A 14,353-nucleotide genomic window follows, 5' to 3' on the forward strand; every position below is an offset into this window, starting at 1 on the left:
GTGTCTCTGGTAGCTACCCTAAGCAATTGGTTATCTCCTGGACCCAACCATCACCGTGAAAGCTCCTTGATTCATATGAAATTATATGTTCCCCTCATGTCAGCCTTAGAAAAGACAATAGATCCATTAATTTGATTAAACTATTTAGAAATCATGGGAAGAGGTTATTTAGTTCTAATTGTAATTTATTTAGAACTCTATGGGGCATATTCAATTGTCGGCGGAAACGCCAAAAATCTAACGCTCCACACACTATTACCGTCATTACGGTAATAGTGCACGGAAAAAATGTTATTACGGTAGTTTTCTTGCTGGATTTCAGCTCGCAGCTCCCTGAGCCGCGAGCTGAAATCCAGCTAACTACTACCGTAATAACAGTAGTAGCTTTAACGCTGTGGAAACCCCCGACAATTGAATATGCCCCTATAATCAATTCAATACTTATATATAAAAAATAACCTATCAACTGTTGGTGATGTAGAAGATCTAGTAAACCCTTATCCCATTTTTCCTTAATATATTATTCCATGGATTTAGACTCTAGGTCTGAGAGGGAATAGACCTTCCTTTTTGGAAGTTTTGAACCGGAATTAGCTCAGTGACACAGTCACACTTCCTATGAGGAGTTAATCTGTCAGCTGCTTATTTAAGACAATTTTTGAAAATTCCCTACCAGGTTCTGGTATATTTTCAATACATGCAGTAGCAAGGCAGACGGACAAGGATAAAAATTGTTCTTAACCATTCATATTTTATCCAACAATCTCGCTCAAATTCTAATCAATATTTTGCCTAAATCACACTGTATTTGTTACCAACTCTACATCAAGTACCAACTCCCAAGTGTCTGAATTATTTATGGCACACAGGAGAACAAAACAGCACATGACTAGAGATTATAGAAGTTGCAGCAAAATTGTATACAAATCAAGTTTTGCAGTGAAACTGCCCATTTCCCAAAGGTGATAGTTCTGACTATACAATCTTCGAACCATACTTTAGCTTCACCATTCTGCATTATATCTGCAAATTTGCATTTTGATGAATTTATAATCTATGTGCTAGATCAATTACATGTAATGTGGCTAGGGTAGCACTGAGAGCATATAAGACCAAATTCCACCAGGGATATGTGCGAAATTTTACAGCCAAATAGGGAATGAGATTAATATTTGTAGAATAGTTTTGAAAATTCGGTCACCTCTACCCATGGGCCGTACAGAGGCCTTTCTTTTTTGTGCCTCCCAACTATTCTGAGAGCCTTTACACTTTACAGTTGCCACTTTGTAGGGGTTGGTGCTAGCATGTTTGGCGCACGCTGCAAAAAATAAATTTGCGCCCCCCTCTTGTATAAAATATTTGTTCATTCAATAATGCTTTGCTTCTTTTAATACAAATAATATGATAAACTTTAATAAAGAGAGTAATACAAATAAATACATTAAACAGTGAACATTTATTTCTATATGAATAATATAAATGATGACTATATATTCTTTGTAACTAAATTGCAATTTTTTTGGCAAATTTTGTGAGAATTATAGAAGACAAATAAATGCCCCCTCTTCACACTTTTGCCCCTTCATCACACTGCGTTCCCTTTTTTAGTACACCGTGCCCCCTCCTTCACACTGCGCCCTCTATCATCACACTGACTTCACCATCCTTCATCATCACCCAGTGTCCTCTTCATCATCTCACTGTGCCCCTTTATCACCACAGTGTGTCCCCTTCATCACCACATTGTGCTCCGTTATGATCACACTGTGCCCCCTTATAATCATACTGTGCCCTCCATGATGCTGATTTGCTCCCCTTCACTTACCTTTCTATTGCCTTCTTTTTTCTGTTTTCTTCTTTTGTGTCTTTCTTGTGACTCCTCTTTGTGTGCTCCTCACTGAAAATGTCACTTGTGTGATGACGTCACACCAGACACTCAGTGCGAATAGAACAGGGAGGAGGGAAGAAGGGCCTGGATGCCACCGCAATCAGATAAATATTTTTTTTTGGGCTGGCAGAGCAGGGGATGGCAGGAGCTCCTCTCGGGCTTGGGGCTCCCACCTGGCTTACCCCGCTTACCACTTTCCATCGGCCCTGCCTACCATCAACATATATTTATAAAACATATAAATCCCTTTAGATGAAATATGTTGATTTTTACTTTTACTTCCTGTACACACATGTTACCCAGCTAAATGCTCATGGTTTTAATAAATAATAATTTGTCAATTAAATGTGTAATTTGTATGGATCAATTGTATACTAACCCACCAGTTAGCTTCATATGTTAACTTGTTTCTCTAGAAATGTTAAATTATGTGTGGCTGATCAACACAAGAAAGAACACAATATTGTTAACAAAACATTTTACATTACATGTAAGTTTGGATGTACCATCCATATAAGACTTACTGCTTACATGTGTCCTCATGCTTTTTTTCTAGGTGTCGGCTACACTGTGATATTAATAGCACTTTACGTCGGTTTTTACTACAATGTCATCATTGCATGGTCATTATATTACCTTGCATCCTCCTTCACATCTGACCTTCCTTGGACCAAATGTGGAAATGAATGGAACACTCCCAATTGTACTGACCCAAATCTTCGCAATCTATCTCTGCTGAGCAATGGAACCAAATACTCGAAGTACAAACTAACACCAGCTGCTCAGTTTTATGAGTAAGTAATTTAATAGTGTAATTGGGCTTTATGGGTTTTAGATGCATTTAAATATTAATGTGCATATAATGTGTGTGTTTTTTCCCCTCCTGCTGTTGACTGAGGTTTATTTATTGGAAAAAACATAACAGAAAAAAAGCAAAGAAAGAAACATAAAAAGACAAGACCTTATTTTTTTAGTTACTCACTTATAACTTAAATAAGATAATATGAGTACACATTTTTAAAACAAATATATCAAACTTATTAGTGTAATTTTAAAATAGATAGTAAGATTAATTTATAAAAGTCACGGTATAAGCAATCCAGAAAGATCTTGCATTTGGGAAGAGCTTGGTTTCTATAAATGCTTGAGGAAGAAAATTTGGCCCATCTTGCTCAATGAAAAGCTAGGCATGTTTTGCAATTCAAGAATTTACATTGGATGCAATTATTATTAAATATTATTGATATATACTACTTAATAAACAAAACACATTTACCATCCTCATTTTCAATGAGGTTATGCCCATTAAGCTGCCTTGCAACCTTGCAAATCATGTTGTCCCCCCAACGTGTAACTAAAAACCCAAAAACCTTTATATCTTATAATGCAGCGAAGGTCAGGAGACATATTTGGTGAAAAGCGGTCACAGCTTTAATTATCTGAAATTGTGGCGAAGAAAGCACGAGCAAACCATCAGCTCCAGCCAAAACAAATAATAAACCATACACCCACAGTGCTATCAGAACAGGAACAACCCACTTTCCCTGGTTCAGCACTGAACTCTCCAGAAAGGTGGTGCAAGGGGGGTATCACAACCAGGGCTGCCGAGAGGGGGGGGAGCGGGTACTAATTACCCGGACCCAGTAATTAGTACCCGCTCCCCCCCCTCTCGGCGGCCCGGGCCCTCACTCTGGATTTTTTTTTTTTTACTTTTTTTTTTCCAATGTGTTTTTTTTATTTTTTTCCACAGCCGGGGAAGAAGGGGGGGTTGGCACCGCGATCATATGTGTATACAAATACTCAAATGATCGCAGCACCGGCATCCCTCTTCCCCTCTCTGTTTGCAATGAATGTCGGGCATGACGTCATCACGTCACGCCCGACATTCAGTGAAGAGCCGCGCACAGAAGAAGACAGAAGACAGAAAGGAGAAGAAAAGAAAAGAGAGTTGAAAGAAAGCAGTACAGAGGTAAGTGAGAGAGGAGAAACGCAGAGAGGCACAGGGGGTTGAAGAAAGGAGGGACAAAAGCAGCACAGCACAGGGGGATGAAAAAAAGAAGGGACAAAAGCAGCATAGCACAGGGGGAGGATGAAAGGAGGGACAAAGACACCATGGCACAAGGGGATGATGAAAGGAGGGACAAAGACAGCATGGCACAGGAGGATGATGAAAGGGGGGACAAAGACAACATGGCACAGGGGGATGATGAAAGGAGGGACAAAGACACCATGGCACAGGGGGATGATGAAATGGGGGACAAAGACAGCATGGCACAGGGGGGGGCAAAGGCAGCATGGCACAGGGGGATGAAGAAAGGGGCAAAGGCAGCATGGCACAGGGAGTTGAAGAAAGGGGAAAAGGCAGCATGGCACAGGGGGGTGAAGAAAGGGGCAAAGGCAGCATGGCACAGGGGGATGAAGAAAGAGGGGGCAAAGGAAGCATGGCACAGGGGGGTGAAGAAAGGGGCAAAGGCAGCATGGCACAGGGGGATGAAGAAAGGGGCAAAGGCAGCATGGCACAGGGGGGTGAAGAAAGGGGCAAAGGCAGCATGGAGGGCGCAGTGCGATCATAAGGGGGCATAACGTGGTGATGATGAAGGGGCACAGTAAAGCGTGTGTGACGGCACAGGGAGCTTTTGGCAATGTAGTGTGTGAGAGGTTGATGGTGGTTAATTAATGGTTAATATTTTGTTTGCGGGGCAATGGAAATACTATTATTTTAATGTTGGGGCTGGAGGAATGCCTAATTAATCATGGGTGCTATTGCATTAACGGCAGGGCTCGTTGTAATTTTCTAAATGTAGCCATTTTTTTCCAAATAGGGTCCCCCAACATTCCAGGACCCAGACAAGCCACAACTAAAGAAACCTGCAGCCACATGGGGTGAAAGTGAGAAGAACAGGTAGGAGAGAGCAGAAGAGTGTGTGAAATGTGATTCTAGTGGGACAATGTAATTTTTTGGTGAGTGTTCTGCCCAATGTAAGGTACAGGCCAAGACTGTGAACTCTCTGTGTACACACTGCATTCTTTCTGTACTACACTGTGGTGCTAGATGTCTTGAAAGTCAGGAGTGCTTGGACATATGTCACGTTCCGGTGAATTCAGGGCCTAGCGCTTTTTTCCCCACCAGCCATGCCCCAATGATGCATAGCCATGCCCCCAATTGTATGACCACAACCACGTAGAACTTTGGGGCGGCGCCCTGCGGCGGCACAAACTTTTTCAACATGCGCACCTATAAGGTGGCCCCATGAAGTTGTTGTACCGCGGCCCTGAATTCCTCTTGGCAGCCCTGGTCACAACCACAGACGCACTTTGAAGGAGAGTGTTCCACAACCGTCTTTTGCACTAACCAAAGCCTACTGCGACTACTAAGGTGTCAGGCAGGAGAGTTTACTGTGAGTGCGACTTGTATCCCTTTTAATTTAAAGCGGCAATGTGAAACCGTGCAGGTTAAGTGTTTTACCAAACATTGCCGCTTTAAATTAAAAGGGATACAAGTCGCACTCACGTTAAACTCTCCTGCCTGACACCTCAGTAGTTGCAGTCACTTAAAGGTCAGTATCCTGCGCTGATCGGACATCTTCAGCGTCGATATGCAGGTAAGTCTGCTTCTCTTTACATAGTTTTTTTACACAGTCGCATTTTTTTGAAGGAGTCCCCTGTGTCGTTATGGTGGTAATCGTAAAAATGATTACCACCGATTTATACCACATACTTTTGTTAAAAATAATAAATCCCCAAAATACTGGGCTGGTTGTCCCTAGGAGGGGGGGGGGGGGGCTCTGATTTTTTTTCGGCGGACCCCACTCCCTAGGGAATCCAGCCCAGCGCTGAACAGCCTGGGGTTGGTTGTCATTATGGCAGGGGGACCCCTGCCGCGTGTCCCTCTGCTATAGTGCCACCCACCCCAGGCTGGTTTGCCTAGTGCTGGTTAATTGAAAATCAGGGGGACCCCACGCAAGATTTTGCCCGATTTTCACGCATCCAGCAGTAGGCTGACAGCACTAGGGTCAATAGTGGCCTGGCGGGGGGGAAAAATGTATTAATTTTTAACAGTTTTGACAGCTGCCGGGACCTCCGGCTCTATAGGCAGGGACAGTGTAACAGGGATGTTTACTAATCTCGCAGCTAGATAAGGACAACACAGGAGGGTTTGACATTGCAGCAAAGCACCAGAGGTGACCAGCGATTTTGAAGATCAGGGTACAAATCACAGCTTAATACATTTGAGAACTTTTGGACTAAAATCGCGGATTATCACCCGCGATTTTCCGCGATTTTAACACGCTGAAAAAATCGGACCTTGATACATTTAATAATATAGGTATTAATGACAAAACATTGAAAATAATAAAAATAAATAAAAATGTTTTCCATGAAATACATTTACCGGTATTTGGATGTTATTAATGTCTACTGTGCATAAAATATTTTTTTTACAGTTGCTACTGATTGCATACACCTGTCATTGCATGCGTGCACAGCCGTCATCATTTGTAAGCACCACTTAGCTGGAGCAAGAGACACGGCTGAAAAACAAATACTTTTGAGATGCCTAGAGCTTGGATTGGACGGTGTTAACTGCACTCGTGATTAGCTCGCCCTTACTATACATTGACTACAGGCAAATGCCCCTGCCCGTTCCCTCCCTGAAATTGTAGGCTGCAGTAAGTGCGCTTGAAGATGAATTAACTGCGTTCTGTGGCATATGAGCTGGTTCTGGGTATTTACAGAGTGATTTTTTTTGTTTTGTTCGCACAAAATCGCCAGTCACGTTCCTTGATGAATCAGGCCCAATGTGTCTTATTTCAAACATAAACAAATAGATGCAAAGAAGAGGACTTCTAATGGAGGGAAAAAAATCAGAGGATGTCATGATACTGTAGCAACTGACTCCCCTTCACTAAGTCAGCGCTTTTCGGGCTACCATACCCACCCCAATGTCATGGATATGGTAAGTATTCTCATACGTACAGGGGAACAGAACCAAACTTATATTATATATATATATATATATATATATATATATGAGAGAGAGAGAGAGAGCATGGCACATACTAAAACATGGTCCCACATAGTTCAATTGGATTGAAGATGGCACATCTTCTTCACATCCATCTGGAATCTCGGTACACAGCAGTCCTGAGGGAACTGTAATGCCCATCCAGTTCTGATGCTACAATCTCCTTGCCCTGTGTCCCCTCCCGGAATCACCTGTTGGTTTTGACTCCTTGCTATCTGCAATTAAAGAGCCGCAGCAATGCTGGAAGTTGGCTATTTTGTCTCTCTATAGCTGATTTATGTTTCCTTAAAGTCTGATTGGCCATCTTAGTTCTTATCTGCAGTACTGAATGCACATTTACAATGGGGTGAACTTGGAGCAGTCGTAAATAGAACAATGTAGTCCGTGATGTCAGGCCGATGGCCTTCTGGAGAGTACAAAGGAGCAGAACACTAACCGGAATTAGCACTACTGAACTAGTAGGTGCGGAGTCTAACGTACCCCTGGTATTCGCCAGGGACCCCCGCAAGGAGGTTTGGACTTCGCTGCACAGGGTACGCAGGTCGCGGTCCTACTAGCCAGTTGCCGGTGTAGTGTAGAAGAGTCAGACGGTCCAGGTCACTCCAAACGGGATAATACGGTGCCAAGGGAAATCCAAAGAGTAGTCGCCAAGCCGAGGTCACAGTACAATATGGGTCACGTAGATAGCAGAATAGTCGCCAAGCCGAGGTCACAGTACAATATGGGTCACGTAGATAACAGAACAGTCGCCAAGCCGGGTCACAACGAAGAGCAGGAACGGATGAAGCACACAGGAGCACTAAGGCACAAACCAGGAACACAGGCTGATAACCTGTTACTCTGGCACCCTAATGGCGCCAGAGCCAGGTTTAAATAATGGGGAAAAGCCGCTGATAGGAGAGCTCTGGAGGCGGCGCTGATGGGCAGCAGAAGCGTCCCGTTGCCTAGCAACGGGACGAAGGCAGAGCGCATGCGCCCGACATCAATCCCAGGAGGCGGAAGTCGATGCCGCCATGGAGGATCAGACGTCCGTTCCTCGACTGACAGGGAATCAGCGGGGACGGCGTCTGACAGTACTCCCTCCCTTCCTCCCTCTGGAAGAAGGATTAGTGTTCTTCAGGAACCTGGCAAGAAGATGAGGAGCATGAAGATCGACCTCCGGAACCCATGATCTCTCCTCAGGACCGTACCCCTTCCAGTGTACCAGATACTGGGGTTTATGCTGAACAAAACGTCTCTTCAAAATCCTCTCTATCTCGAATTCATCACCCAGAGAGGTCTTGATGGGTGGCGGAGAAACAGGTTCCTTGAAGAATTCATTGAGGATCAGCGGCTTCAGCAAGGAAATGTGAAAAGCGTTATGGAACTTGAGGGAGGGAGGTAAAGAAAGCTTATAGGAAACAGGATTAATGACTTGTGAAATGGCAAAAGGACCTATAAACTTGGGGGCCAATTTCATAGATGGAACTCAAAGTCGGAGGTTGCGGGTAGCCAACCAAACACGATCTCCCACCTTCAGAACCGGCAAATTCCTCCTATGACGGTCCGCAGCTTTTTTATGTTGAAGTACAGAAGTGGTAAGTGCTGTTTTAGTCTAAGTCCAGATTTGAGACAGGTCATGGATGAGGGAATCAGCAGCTGGAACTTGAGAAGATGGAACCTCGGATAAAAGAGGAGGCCTACCTTAAACAACGAAGAATGGTGAATGGCCTGATGAGGAATGCAGGAGATTGTTGTGGGCAAATTCGGCCCAGGAAAGGAGATCACTCCAGGGAGTCTGATGATCAGAAGCAAAACACCACAGGAAACATTCTAGGTCCTGGTTCACTCGCTCCGTTTGTCCATTCGTCTGAGGGTGATAGCAGGAAGAGAATTTGAGTTTAATTCCAATCTTAGTACAGAAGGCTCTCCAGAACCTAGCGACAAATTGTACACCCCGATCGGAGATGATCTCCTGAGGACACCCATGGAGACGGAAAATATTCTTTAAAAACAGGTCTGCGAGTTTAGGAGCTGAGGGAAGACCATTACAGGGGATGAAATGAGACATCTTGGAGAAGCGATCCACCACGACCCAGATGGTATTGTAGTCGTGGCTCCGAGGGAGATCGGTGATGAAATCCATTGTGATGCTAACCCAAGAGGAGTCAGGAATGGGAAGAGGCAGGAGAAGACCCGAAGGACTCTTTCTAGGAAACTTGTGGCCGCACAAACACAGCATGCTGATACAAATTTGCGAACATCTGTAGCCAGAGCAGTCCACCAGTAGTATCTGGAAAGGAATTCCTTCGTCCTCTTGTAGCCGGCATGACCTGCGAACTTAGATTCGTGTGCCCAAGATAGTAATTTAAGACGAAGATGTGGTTCCACGAAGGAGCGTCCAGGAGGAGGAGAGAGAGATGAAGAATTGGTAATGGCCACCACCTGCATAGGATTCAGAATCGTCTTTTTGTCAGAGAAGGCAAGGAAATCCGTATTATCAAAGAATCTGGATAGAGCATCAGCCTTAGAATTCTTGGAACCAGGGCGGAAAGTAAGGATAAGTTGGAACCTAGAAAAAAAAAGAGACCAGCGACCCTGGCGGGGATTAAGACACTGTGCATCTTGAAGATAGGTTAGGTTCTTGTGGTCAGTCATCACAGTCACAGGGTGTGACGCAGATGGCGCCATTCCTCAAGTGCCATTTTAATGGCCAAAAGCTCCTTGTCACCGATTTCATAATTTAATTCGCCACTGGAAATTTTTTTGGAAAGGAATCCACAGGTCTCCAGGATGCCGGAAGGAGATTTCTGGGACACGACAGCCCCAATTCCTACCGATGAAGCGTCAACTTCAAGAAAAAACGGTCTCCCCTGGTCTGGCTGTTTGAGGATGGGAGATGAAAGAAATGCTTTCTTAAGAGTCTTAAAGGCCAAGATAGCTTCCGTTGGCCATGGTTTGCAACAGACACCTTTTCGGGTTAATGCTGTGATGGGACAGATGATGGAAGAAAATCCTTTAATGAACTGACGGTAATAGTTGGCAAATCCAATGAAACGCTGCGTAGCTTTGAGACCAATGGGAAGTGGCCAGTTGATAATGGCTTCTACTTTCTTGGGATCCATTTGGACACCCGTGCCTGAAACTAAGTAACCAAGAAAAGGCACTTGAGAACATTCAAAAAAACATTTCTCCAGTTTACAATATAACGAATGTTTCCTGAGACGAGAAAGAACTTTCCTCACATGCAGACGATGGGAGTAGATATCGGATGAGAATATTAAAATGTCGTCCAGGTAGACAATCACGAATTGATAGAGAAGATCCCTGAAGATCTCATTGACGAAGTCTTGAAAGACGGCCGGAGCATTGCATAACCCAAACGGCATCACTAAATACTCGTAATGCCCATCATGGGTGTTGAATGCCGTTTTCCACTTGTCACCTTTCCGAATGCGTATTAAATTGTAGGCCCCTCTGAGATCCAATTTGGAGAATATCTTAGCACCCTGAATACGATCGAAAAGTTCTGAGATAAGGGGCAAAGGGTAGCGGTTCTTGATGGTAATAGCATTTAGGCGGCGGTAGTCTATGCAGGGTCTTAATGAACCATCTTTTTTCTTTACGAAAAAGAATCCGGCTCCTGCGGGAGAGGTAGACTTCCTGATGAATCCTCTTTGAAGGTTATCAGAGATGTACAGAGACATAGCCTTCGTCTCTGATAGAGACAGTGGATAGACTCTACCCTTGGGGATAGTCTTGCCGGGCACCAGCTCAATGGGACAATCCCATGCACGATGTGGAGGAAGACTCTCTGCGGCAGTTTTGCTGAAGACGTCAAGGAACTCTAAGTATGGCTCCGGAAGCTTGACTTGGGAGTCAAGAGAGAGACAAGGTAGACGGGTAGGTGGGAGTACCTTTGAGAGACGCCGATTGAAACACGAAGCATCCCAGGAGGACACCTGAGCATGAAGCCAGTCAAATTGCGGTGAATGCATCCTGAGCCAGGGTAACCCTAAGATGATAGAGTTGACGGACTGCGGAATGACCAGGAAGCTAATCCACTCATGGTGAAGAACCCCTACCTGCAACAGAACTGGAGAGGTGATGCGGGTGATGAAACCGTTGCTGACACTGTTACCGTCAACCGCAGTAAGAACCAACGGTTGCGGCAATGGAGAACAGGGTATGCGAAGCTTGGACACCAGAGTAGCGGAGATGAAGTTCCCTGCGGATCCAGAATCCACGAAGGCGGAACATTCCAGGGAGGCATCCGGAGACCTGAGGGTGACTGGCATCAGGAAGTTGGTATCCTTAGGAGGACAGGGAAAATGGAGACTGGATCCTAGGACAACCTCCCTTTTATTGACCAGGAGGTGGAGTTTCCCGGGCTCTTAGGACAGGAAGACAGAAGATGGCCGGATTCTCCGCAATACAGACACAAACGATTCCTAATTCGACGTTCCCTCTCATCTCAGGATAAGCGAGAGCGCCCAATTTGCATAGGCTCTTCGGCTGGAGGAACTGGAGAATGAAAGCGGGGAGCCAGACGAACAGGACGGCGATCCTGGTTTCTTTCAGCAGAACGCTCTTGATGACAGATATCCACCTTAATGCTAAGGGAAACCAACTCGTCAAGTTTGGTAGGAAGATCCCGGGAGGCGAGAGCGTCCTTAATAGGATCAGACAGGCCTTGCCAATAGGTAGCCGTTAGGGCCTCATCATTCCACCCCAATTTGGAAGCAAAGGTGCGGAACTGAACAGCGTACTGCCCCACCGTGAGGGAACCTTGACGAAGGGCAAGAAGACTTGAAGCAGCGGAGGAAACACGGCCGGGCTCGTCAAAAACCTTTCGAAAGTTCTCAATAAAGGTGGCAGAATTGTAAAGGGACACATCATCCCGCTCCCAAAGCGGGGAGGCCCACGCCAGAGCCTGTCCAGTGAGGAAGGAAATAACATAGGCAACTTTAGCTCTCTCGGAAGAGAAATTTTCCGGTGCAAGTTCAAATTGGATGGAGCATTGGTTAAGAAATCCGCGGCATCCCTTGGGGTTACCGTCATACTTTTCAGGTGAGGGAATCCTTAAGGACCTAGGAGTAGTGATATTTCCACTAGGCGAAGCAGCAGGAGCGGGAGCAGCCGCCTGAGGGACGTTCAGGGAATCCAGACGGGAGATCACTCCTTGTATACACTGTAATAGTTGCTCCTGGTTGGATTCTTGCTGTTCCACCCGCTGTCCTAAATGGAGGAGGAGGTCTCGTGCCGAGGGTTCTCCGGTACCGTCAGTCATGGCCAGAGTAAACTGTCAGGCCGATGGCCTTCTGGAGAGTACAAAGGAGCAGAACACTAACCGGAATTAGCACTACTGAAATAGTAGGTGCGGAGTCTAACGTACCCCTGGTATTCGCCAGGGACCCCCGCAAGGAGGTTTGGACTTCGCTGCACAGGGTACGCAGGTCACGGTCCTACTAGCCAGTTGCCGGTGTAGTGTAGAAGAGCCAGACGGTCCGGGTCACTCCAAATGGGATAATACGGTGCCAAGGGAAATCCAAAGAGTAGTCGCCAAGCCGAGGTCACAGTACAATATGGGTCACGTAGATAGCAGAATAGTCGCCAAGCCGAGGTCACAGTACAATATGGGTCACGTAGACAACAGAATAGTCGCCAAGCCAGGTCACAACGAAGAGCAGGAACGGATGAAACACACAGGAGCACTAAGGCACAAACCAGGAACACAGGCTGATAACCTGTTACTCTGGCACCCTAATGGCGCCAGAGCCAGGTTTAAATAATGAAGGAAAGCCGCTGATAGGAGAGCTCTGGAGGCGGCGCTGATCGGCAGCAGAAGTGTCCCGTTGCCTAGCAACGGGAGGAAGGCAGAGCGCATGTGCCCGACATCAATCCCAGGAGGCGGAAGTCGATGCCGCCACGGAGGATCAGATGTCCGTTCCCCGACTGACAGGGAATCAGCGGGAACGGCGTCTGATACGTGAAAGATCAGCTCATTCTGGAGCAGTTTACATACTTCTAAAATAAAGAAGCCACATGGCACTGTTCGACAATTTTGGGAAAGTCGTACTGGCATTCTTCCCAATGAGAAGGGGTCCCGGGTGGGCTTAACCTTCATTAGTACTCCCCACTTTTTCTCATGGCATATTATCTTTATTTATGACATACATGGAAAGTAACAAGAAATGTAAATTGTCAATCAGACAGATTATATAAAAAAGGAAAAACTAAGAAGACATTAGATTATACCAAAAGTTAATAGCAAAGACTGAATATTCTGGCACCTAAAGATGACAATGGGAAGCTGCTCACATAAGACACTAAACAGAAAGAGGTATTAAACATTTCCTCAAGTTTGTCCGCAGTGTGTAGAAAGGATAAAGCCAGATTTGGCATGCTGTTTAATAATGCACATGACAGCAAATCAAACATACCACTCTTCCTGACAGAATTCTTGTGCCAAGGAAGAATAGACTGAAGTAATGTAAATTACCTGGATCAGATGACTGATATTTGCATGTTATCAGATCATTTTTAATGTACTGTATCTGTTTGCAGGTGACAAAAATGTAATGTGATGGAGTCCTTGCATGATGTATAATATCTTTACAACGGCACCTAGATACATTGGGAGATTGAGAGATTGACGCTTACATCCTAAGAGTGATATTGTTAGGTGAGTCCACAGTAAGGACCTAGTTAGACCTAGTTATAACATACACTGCCAGTTTGCAACATCTGGAGCCTGCAAGTTCCAGTTTGCAATATCTGCACATGGGACATATACTTAACAGACAAAAAGAGTAAGTTTGCCCTTTCACAAAGCTGCAAGTCCTCACCTTGAGTATACAGTTCCTGTCTGGCTAGGCTTTATCATCCCAGAGCCATCTTGGTATCTCTGGTGTGACTGATGTGAATCAGAGCAAAGGAGTGTGCTTGTTAGCACCTAATAGAAAAGGAGTTAGAAAAGTTAGACTAAAACAAATATTCCATAAGATATGTACAGCTTGTGCAGTTAACTAAAGTTAGTGATTCCCTTCATTGTTTTGTGAAAAACGCAAAAACAGTTGGAGTTAACTAACAAACCAATTCACAAATGAAATAGAATGTATTTATTTACTCTTTATGTAGATGATATTTGTGGTGAAACGAGTTATTAATATCACCCTAACCAGTCTGTCCCTCGTTTCTCACAAAATGTGAATTATAGCATGTACTTTTTATAGCCCTTGCTTTTGTTCTCCAGCCAAACAGAATACCACTGCAGTGTCTAATTACATGTGGATAGGGGGACATTGTAGCTCATTGTATATTGTTTATTGTATATTGGTGATGTGGCCCTGATGTTGTTATTCATTGTTCTTAAAGTGAAGCCAGAGGAGTTATGGGTAGGTATCAGGTTGCAAGATACTGGAGAGGGAAAAGTAATTATTGTCCATTGTTCTCACCAG

The 14,353-nt window shown here is 44.8% G+C and overlaps 1 protein-coding gene across 1 annotated transcript in view; it reads left to right on the top strand.

Annotated features, from left to right (window-relative positions):
* SLC6A2 (solute carrier family 6 member 2) overlaps positions 1-14,353 on the top strand; it is a 548,687-nt gene that overhangs the window by 174,220 nt on the left and 360,114 nt on the right. Inside the window, exon 3 of the mRNA XM_075188836.1 lies at positions 2,445-2,682. Within this exon, the coding sequence (XP_075044937.1) occupies positions 2,445-2,682 (238 nt within the window). The remainder of the gene's footprint in view (positions 1-2,444; positions 2,683-14,353) is intronic.

The sequence above is a fragment of the Mixophyes fleayi genome, chromosome 10 (genome assembly GCF_038048845.1).
Source record: "Mixophyes fleayi isolate aMixFle1 chromosome 10, aMixFle1.hap1, whole genome shotgun sequence".
NCBI lineage: Eukaryota > Metazoa > Chordata > Amphibia > Anura > Limnodynastidae > Mixophyes > Mixophyes fleayi.